We start from the raw sequence: 9,044 nt of genomic DNA, 5'->3' as shown, positions 1-9,044 counted from the left end.
GTGAGGTAGGGGACTGTAGAGGGGTTGAATTGTGGATAAAAATACCTGGAGAATAGCCCCTTCAAATATCGGTATGTCATGTCCGGACACACTGTATATACCCTAAAAATAATTTATACTAGTTTATTTCAGTGGTTTATTTTTATAAAATAAAACAATCCCTTAATACATTCATTATTATCTTTTCCTTTCATTGATTAACTAACAAGGTAGCTAATTAGAATTTTTTGGTATGTCTTTTGGATACAATATAATTATGTATTTTAAAATAATCTTCGTCTGAAATGATTTGAATAAGATTATTACTGGATGAAAGTGTTAGTATGGATGGCAGCGGAAGTTAAGACAGGTACTGATTGGAAAAAGTAGAAGTGGACTGTAGATGATCATAATATACAACAGTACTGAGTTGTAAAATGTATAAAATAAAGGCATAATAGTAGCAAAATGAGGCATTTATAGTAGTGAATGCGTCGTAAATAAAATTAAGTTAAAGAAATAAGTTGAAAATGATGGATTTTTCCGCAAATCTCTATATATAAAAATGAATCCTTATTACCCCAAAGAGTATAGTAATATAGATATTACCCTTGGTCACGACATAACGCGCGAACGGCTGGACCGATTTCGATAAATCTTTTTTTATAATATTCCTTGAAGTACGAGGATGGTTCTTTCCGTTCTTATGAGGAGAAAACGTAAACATGTACCACGGGCGAAGCCGGGGCGGACCGCTAGTTTCTTATATGTTACGCTTAAAATACTTAATATTGGTTGATAAGGGAAGGAGAATATAGCATGCCACTGCGGTTTTCAGAACAAGTGTAGAATAGCATTATATTATTTGCATTCAATATCCTATGATAAAAAAAAATAAAATTGTTTGGACTGTCTGACCAACACAAAAATATATTTTATACTGGCGCCTGGCGGCAACTCTATCAATGTTGCCTTTTGGGAAATAAGTTAAAATATTAATGTTAGTTCTGTAACTTATTATAATTATTTTATTTTTGTTTAATGTATGTTTTATCTATACATATAATAAATCTGTAGAAGGGTCAATTCTGTACATTGAAAATATTGAAAAAATAAATAGCAGGGGGTGTTACTGGATCGATACCAAACCCAAATATGTTAAAAAAAAAATTTTTGTCTGTCTGTCTGTCTGTCTGTATGTGAAGACATCACGTGAAAACTAAGGGTTCGATTTCGATGAAACTTGGTATAATTATACCTTATTATCCTGGGCATAAAATAGGATACTTTTTATCCTGGAATAATACGTAGAAAAAAAACAATCTTAATTTTTCAGTTTTATCCATAGACGTTGTTCTGTAGAACCGCGAACACACGTTGGGTATTATTATGCATAGCCGTATTTGGGTCCAATAGATATTTATAAGATGTTATTGTCAGAGTTACTCAAAATAGAGAAATAAACTATCCACGCGAAGACTGACATCCGCGCGGACGGAGTCGCGGGCCGAAGCTAGTATTACATATTATATTGAAATATATAATATTACTTTAAGATTGCGACTGAAGGACTTGTATCCATGGTTATGAATAAATTATTTAAAAAAATGCCTTTGGCGTCTGCCGTTTGACATTGACACTTGACGTTGTACAATGTACATCAAGATCATGCTGGATAACCTAAATTTCTTGTGTGAGATTTGTTTACACTAGTATTTTTATAAAAATAACATAGGCAGTTGCGGGTTGGATCTTTGAGAAAGAAAAACAAAAAGACCTAACAATGGCTGAACAAGTAAATCAACGTATTGAGGGAATGATAAATGAACTGGAGCAGATGCGAAGAACTAATCTGTTTGACGATGATGAATTAAGGTATTGTGGTATTTTTACCCGACTGCCAAAGAAGGAGGGTAATGTTTTTCGAGTGTATGTAAGTATGTATGTATGTCTTTTCCTTTGTGACCACCTGTAGCCTAAACGGCTTGATGGATTTTGATGTATGAGGTATCGTTAGATTTGTCTTGATTACGGGAGTGTCATAGGATACATTTTATCCTAAAAGTCCCACGGGATAAAGACATAATAATATTTTTTCTAAATTTCCCTTTAAAAAAATATGTATGCGGTATCATTAGATTCATTTCAATCACTCTTTTTTTAGTGTGCAGTCGGGTATTTTGTTTTTTTAATAATTTACTTGTAAATACTATTCTTAATAACTAAATGATATCTTAAGAAAGAGTCTTCAATTAATAAGTAATTGTGATTTTTTTCAGGGAAATATCTCGTAAAAGAAAGGAATTTGAATACCGAATTCAAAGACGTATAAAACAAAAAGACGATTTCGTTCAGTACATTGCCTATGAATTGGCTTTATTAGAAGATATATCGCTGCGTAGAAAACAGGCAAAGATTAGTGATAAAAAGAAAGACATAGAATTTGCCATTGCGAAGCGCTTGAATAAATTATTTAAGCAGTTTATTTTGAGGTACCAAAATGAGGTAGAGATATATTTCGAGTACATAAAATTCTGTATGAGTGTTGGTTTTCAATATGCTGTCGGAGCAATTATTGGACAAATGTTGCAAGTAAGTTTTATTATATGACTTCATATATACTTAATATGTAGTTTTTATGCCTTTGATATTATTGCATTTTGTAATACATCATATGGGTATTTTATATAATTAATGTTCTATTTAGATTCACGGCGATAAGCCCAAAACATGGCAACTAGCAAGCATTTGGGAGAGCAAAGAAAAGAATGACCTGGACTCAGCGAGAGGGTTTTTATTGAAAGGGATCCACAGACACCCAGAATCTGAAGTTCTTTACTTGGAATTATTTGAGATTGAATTGAGGCTGGCTTGTGAAACTGAAATTGAAGAAGACAAGGTAAAGTTTTTGAATAGAAGAGTATGTATTTATATGATAATTATTTTTTTTACTAGATTAAAATAGAGAGCATACAGCAAACATTTAAATATTATGTTCCACAACAGGTATTTTTCCTTATTTAGTTCATATATGTACATAGTAGAAAAATAAGACTAACAATAAATTTTGCATTCAAAATCATAGCACAGTTTATAAAAAATGCAGCTTTAGCATTAACATTACATTAATTGTCCTAGTAAGTAATATTATGTTTTATGATACTTCTTAGGAAAAATATCTAAAAAGAGCAGAAATTGTATGGCAGAACAGTGTGAAGAATATTCCAGAATTGTCCTTTTTGTTCAAACTTTGTGATTTGTCTATGAAGTACAACGATGGTTCATTAACAAAGTCTTTAAAAGAAGAAATTTGGAAAAAACGGGATGAGAAAGATGTCTGGGCTTACATAGCTTCAAAGGAATTAGAGGTAAGTTTAAATATTTTAGATCTACTTAGTGAGTGTAGTCTTTACTTAGTGAAATTTTTTTATCTGATGAAAAAATATCTTGCAATAAGCTTATGCCTTAGTACTTATGCACTAATATAATAAAAAAATATATATTATCAATCAGCCAGCTTCACAGCTAAACCTAAACCATATCACTAAATTTCATTTTCATAAACTGCTCATTATCTAGAAATGTTTTTCATGTATATATCAAATACTAGCTGTGATCCGCGGTTTCACCTGCATAGCTCCGCTCCTGTCCAGCCTTATAGCCTTCCTCGATAAATGGGCTATCTAACACTGAAATAATTTTTCAAATCGGACCAGTAGTTCCTGAGTTTAGACGTTCAAACAAACAAACTCTTCAGCTTTATAATATTAGTATAGATTATTTTTTATTTGTAAACTGTTGATACTGAAATATTTTTTTTATTCTATTAAATTCACAGGGCTATCACTGGGAGCAAATTGAAGATTTTGTTGATCAAGTCAACCAATATTCTACGGAATTACAAAATTTTATAGCTGTTTATGAAGAAGGTCTTCAGCAGGTAAGCAAATAAGATCATTTAATCATATTGATAAGTTTTTGTTGCTAATACAGTTAATATAGTCAACAATATTTTTTATATAAACAAGTCCTTGTTTTTAAAATTTTGGGATATTATTATTCAAATAAAGAATATTAAATAAATACTTAAATATTTCAGGACAATTTTCACACATGGCTCGATCTGATCCCATTCTAAGCTATATACATATATACTATCACCCTTTCGTATAGTAATTAGTAACAGATTATACATATTTTTATAGAATGTGTTATTTAGTTTCCAGATGAGAAATTATGTACAAAATACATCCATGGTTTACTTGGCTTGAACAACAATATTTGCACGGATTTACAAAAGATCACTGCAGTGAAACAAGCATGGATGTATGGACATGAAAATGGTCTATTGTCCAATGACATGTATGCTTTTGGGATTTCGTTATTGAAATTGGAAGGGGAAATATCGAGTGATGAATTTGTTCAGGTAATGTTAATAAGTATCCTATATTACTAATATTATGAACGAAATTTTGTAAGAATATAATATGAATGTATGTTATTACTGTTTCACACGAAAACCACTTAACAGATTTTGTTGATCTTTAACTGCAAAGTATTTACTAAAGTTAAAAAAATGATAAAAATTAAAATTAAAATACCTCATGCCGTTTTAAAAATAATTTTTACATACCAATTTTTAGATTATAGATACAGCGTTAAGTAAAAATCCAAAATCAAAAATACTTTGGGAAGAAAAGATATTGCACAGTAAAGAAAATGAAAATAAAATGTTATCTGTGCTACAAGATGCAAATAAAACAATGAAGGGTGCTGATTTGTTGCATCTGTGGAATTTTGTATTGGACAATGTACAGTCTAGCGATGTGGTAAGCATACATTATATTATGGCATTCACATAATATTGTAGTTTAAAAGTCCTAATTTGACGATAAACAACTGGGAATCAATAAAATTGTAGTTAAAATTAATTATCTGAATAAGTATCCCTTCATTACAAGCCTGATCAGAATTTTATAAGTAATATTTTGCTCTAAAAACATGTTATTTTTTCATTGCAAAAAAGATAAGTGTGAATCTAATTGTATAATTATATTCAATTTATTGCATACTTGAAATAAGTGTAGATAGGCCTTTATTTATTATTGATAACACGAAATGTAATGCCGATATGATAATGAATTTGGAAAAATATTGATAAAGAACAAAAAAATTAACACTTGTGATGTGCTTATAATATTATTATATTTAGACCTTCTGTAAGCATTCTGAATTGTCATGGTTACTACATATTTAGTTTGTGTTTAATTATCTAATAAAATGAATTTTTTCAGCTAAATAAATGCTACAAAAAATTCCAAACTTGTGAAAGTTTAGTTGTTTTATCATTGAAACCCAAACTCTTGCAAAAACTATATGATCATAATGGGTTGAAAGCGGCAAGAGATGCATATGACGATTTTATAAGGACTCCTCCAACACAAAAAGAATTACATCTTGTTATGATAAATATAGAAATGGCTCAAGAAAAAGTCAGTGCTAAATATATAAGGAAATGTTATGAATGTTTAGTTCAACATCATGGTTCAAATTATGTAGATGTTTGGTTGAATTATATCAAGTTTGAGAGTCAACATGGGAACGCACAAACAGTACCTCAAGTACACAGGAGAGCTATAGCAGCATTGAAAAAGGAATTAGTTGACGAGTTCATTAGGGCGCAGACATTATCTAGATTTCAATAAATAGATTTAAATGTTATATGTGTTTTCTTTATTCATATCTATAAGTTATTTTACATACTATAGACAGAAATGTTTATAAATAATTAATAGGAAAAATCTATTATTATAAACAAAAAATAGACATGTAAATAAATAAAAAGAATGAAGAACAAAATATATTTATTTAAATATAATCACACTTTTCCTCAACAATGTAAAAGAAGTATCCACGTAGTACACCATTTATTAATACTAATTTATTTACATTTAACAATTGTACACATTTCTCTACAAGAAGTCAAAATTTCTACTTGGTGAATGTGGAACAACACTTAGCAAATAAACATAGATAAATGCATAAGAATATCACTGTGACAGTGATTATTGCATCGCTGCAATTGGAGCAATGTAGTATCTAAAGATGAGAGAGGAACCTCGCTTGTGCTGTTTGTTTCTTACCAGGTCCTTCCAACAATTTTGCCATGAAGGGTATTTAGGCATAGCGGGAGGGTTACCCGCCTGCAGGGTGCTGCCTACAACAGCCATGCAAGTAGACACAACCATCAAAGGATAAGTTATAGTACTTGTTATAAATGTGAGCAAGGGTACTGTATAGTATCTCAAATCTTTGGTCTTAACTAAATACTTATTGACATAATATGCCAATACTCCTGTTATGGTCACACATACTAAGTCGCCGACCAATTTCGGCACTATTCCATGGAAAAATCCAAGTATTCCGTCATCTCTGTATATAGAAACAATCGCTCCCAGTAACGTACTGTATTCTTCTTCCTTGCCGACGAATGACGCCATCATTCTGACAGTGACGACGTGGAATGGATACGAGACCACCACAGAGGCTGTATGCATGATCATATCACGACGAGCCAGTTTATAATAGTCTTCAAATTTAGGTTCTTCATCGTTTACAATGTTGGGAGGGTCGTTAATTTCAGGTAGGTCGATACCGCAAACATAAATTACTTTTGATGAAAGTTGGCTGGACGCAATTAAGCCCAGTACTCTTGCAGAGAGGCCTCGGTAGCATCCAAAGAAGCCGTCGGATCTCTTAATATGTTTGATGTATTCAAAAACGTTAGGTAATATCATGGCAGGCCGTCCAAACAGGGTTGTAGAACGCCGCGGCGCCAGAGGTTCATGACCGAGTTGAATCAAAATCTTTGCATATTCCATAGGATGGCATATCGTAGTTACCAGTAATTGAGACGGCAATGCCGCTATTTTTTCTTTCTCGATTTCATCCATAATCACAACTTCACAGGACCCCTGACTTTTTCTGAAATCAAAAATTGACAAACAGTCCACCACAGATAAATAATGATACGGTTATGGTCATGTGATCAAAATAGATAATAAATTATACAGATACAGAAGTAAGATGATTAAAAAGTGACTAGATAGATTGAATTATTACTAGCTATCTAGTTCCTGCGGTTTCAACTTCATTACCTTTTTTTAATATAATAAAATTAAGACTTTATCCATTCAGTGGTTTGGGCTGTGCGTTGATAGATCACTATCCCCGTTTTCCAATTACAGCACTAGAGCGCATTATGCGGCATAATGCTTACGTTGAATGTTCCAACTACAGCAACGGCCAACGAATCGAGCACTAGAAAAAGTAATGCGCGTGAATTGATGCGTGCAATCGATTTATCGTTAGTAATTATTAATTGTTGGAAAAAATTTTAAAGATTTCGTTTTATTGTAGTTTTTTCGAAATAATCAAAGTTAATTCAAATTGTGTTAAAAAAATAAATATAAGTATGGATGAAGGTACAAACATTGAAAAAAGTGTAAATGAAATAATCAAAATCCATATTACTTAAAATAACCGTAAATATTTTTCAAACACTTATTATGTATTACACTTTATTTACACATTAATGAGGTTATTGCTAACTCTAAGAATATTTTTTTTTTTTCAACACTGAACTTAGCGCAACCTGCTGGTTCGTTTCATGTTCCAACTATGCATCAGCATAATTCGGCATTGTGCGGCACTGAGTCGCATTATGCTCTGTAATTGGAAAACAGCCTTAGTCAGTCCACCTTTGAGTTTTCTATATTATTTAGAACTTATTAAGACCTTAATATTATTGTCCTTTTTATAAAAACAAGTAAATTAGGACTTCACAGTTGCATACGAATCGTCAGTCATTGGAAGTCGGAAGAGTGTAAATATTCTTTAGAGGAAGAAAGTAGGCTTGTTCTTCTTGATCTATAAATTATGAGATCACAAAACGGAATGTAAAAATAATCTGTGTTAGGTATAAAATATTTTTATTTCCAAAAATGGGGAGTAGAGATACTTAGTTCCTATTTTAACAACTTTAGAAGAGTATAATATTTTGTAAACTATATAGTTACTTACAATATATTACAGGAAAAAGCTTTTTTAAAACCTCTACTTCATTTTTAAAGACCTTTCTAACATTACCGTCTTTACCATAAAGGCACACGAGGCCAGTGCCCAGGGCCCCCCATCGTCAGGGGGCCCCCCTGGAGGAGATGTAAGGACTGTCAATTTCTCTCACATTAATCTCAAAATATTTTATTAGAAAGCATTACACTTTTCTCGTTGCCAGAACGTCAGATCATTATCAGATTTATTCGAATCAAAACATCTAGGTTTAATGGTGTTCGAATCACTTCAATTATTCCTATAATTAACTTATCAGACACTAGCTGCGCTTTGCGGTTTCATCCGCATGGCTCCGCTCCTGTTGGTCTCAGGCCCCGGAATCACAGACACAATAGAAAATCTATTGTGTCGTGGACCGATCGTGCCGTTCGGGGCTCAATGGGTTATAGTCTACAGCCTTCCTCGATAAATGGGCTATTTAACACAGAAAGAATTTTGCAGATCGGTCCAGTAGTTCCTGAGATTAGCGCGTTCAAACAAACGAACAAACTCTTCCTTAAGTTGAAGTAAAAGAAGTAAAAAATGATATTATTAATTACTACATAATAATATTATTTAGATGTGCTATTTACTAAATAGGATTGATGTCGGTGCACGGGCTTAATAATGCTTATAGACTACAGGCCCATGTTGAAAAAGTTATGGGTCATTTGAACCACGAGTTTACCTAATTATTACTAACTTATAGAACGGAGGACGTTGAAATTGCTATACATCAATAATTATTGTTTCTGTGTTATTATCTTCCTTCAATTTTTGATTGACTTTCTTTACAGATAAATAAGTTTGCCGTTTGTGCCTGATTGATTTATTCAATAATGAACCGGGAATCGAACCCTGGACAAGTTAGTTTCTTTTTAAATCCATAAATTATAAAACCATTTTTTATGAAAGCGTGTGCATAAAAGGATACAGGATATTATAAAAATAAT

The 9,044-nt window shown here is 31.9% G+C and overlaps 2 protein-coding genes across 2 annotated transcripts; one reads left to right on the top strand and one right to left on the bottom strand.

Annotated features, from left to right (window-relative positions):
- The first annotated feature begins 1,632 nt into the window (after window positions 1–1,632).
- Window positions 1,633–5,700, top strand: LOC149484183 (U3 small nucleolar RNA-associated protein 6 homolog). The gene is made up of 8 exons (XM_089701711.1): window positions 1,633–1,854; window positions 2,259–2,571; window positions 2,687–2,878; window positions 3,150–3,347; window positions 3,818–3,919; window positions 4,199–4,405; window positions 4,623–4,808; window positions 5,274–5,700. Exons 1-8 carry the CDS (start codon window positions 1,763–1,765, stop codon window positions 5,682–5,684), a joined length of 1,701 nt encoding a protein of 566 aa, XP_089557837.1. The 5' UTR covers window positions 1,633–1,762; the 3' UTR covers window positions 5,685–5,700.
- Window positions 5,701–5,826: 126 nt separating this feature from the next.
- Window positions 5,827–7,018, bottom strand: LOC149484182 (mitochondrial carrier homolog 2-like). Its single transcript, XM_089701712.1, has one exon. It carries the CDS (start codon window positions 6,930–6,932, stop codon window positions 6,045–6,047), a length of 888 nt encoding a protein of 295 aa, XP_089557838.1. The 5' UTR covers window positions 6,933–7,018; the 3' UTR covers window positions 5,827–6,044.
- Window positions 7,019–9,044: the final 2,026 nt, after the last annotated feature.

This window comes from Colias philodice, chromosome 12 (assembly GCF_061535455.1).
Source record: "Colias philodice isolate Cphi_HAF_F1 chromosome 12, ilColPhil1 Martin Lab GWU primary, whole genome shotgun sequence".
In the NCBI taxonomy this organism is placed as follows: Eukaryota; Metazoa; Arthropoda; class Insecta; order Lepidoptera; family Pieridae; genus Colias; species Colias philodice.
Note: the sequence above shows the minus strand (reverse complement) of the source record. Positions and strands in the feature narration are given on the sequence as shown.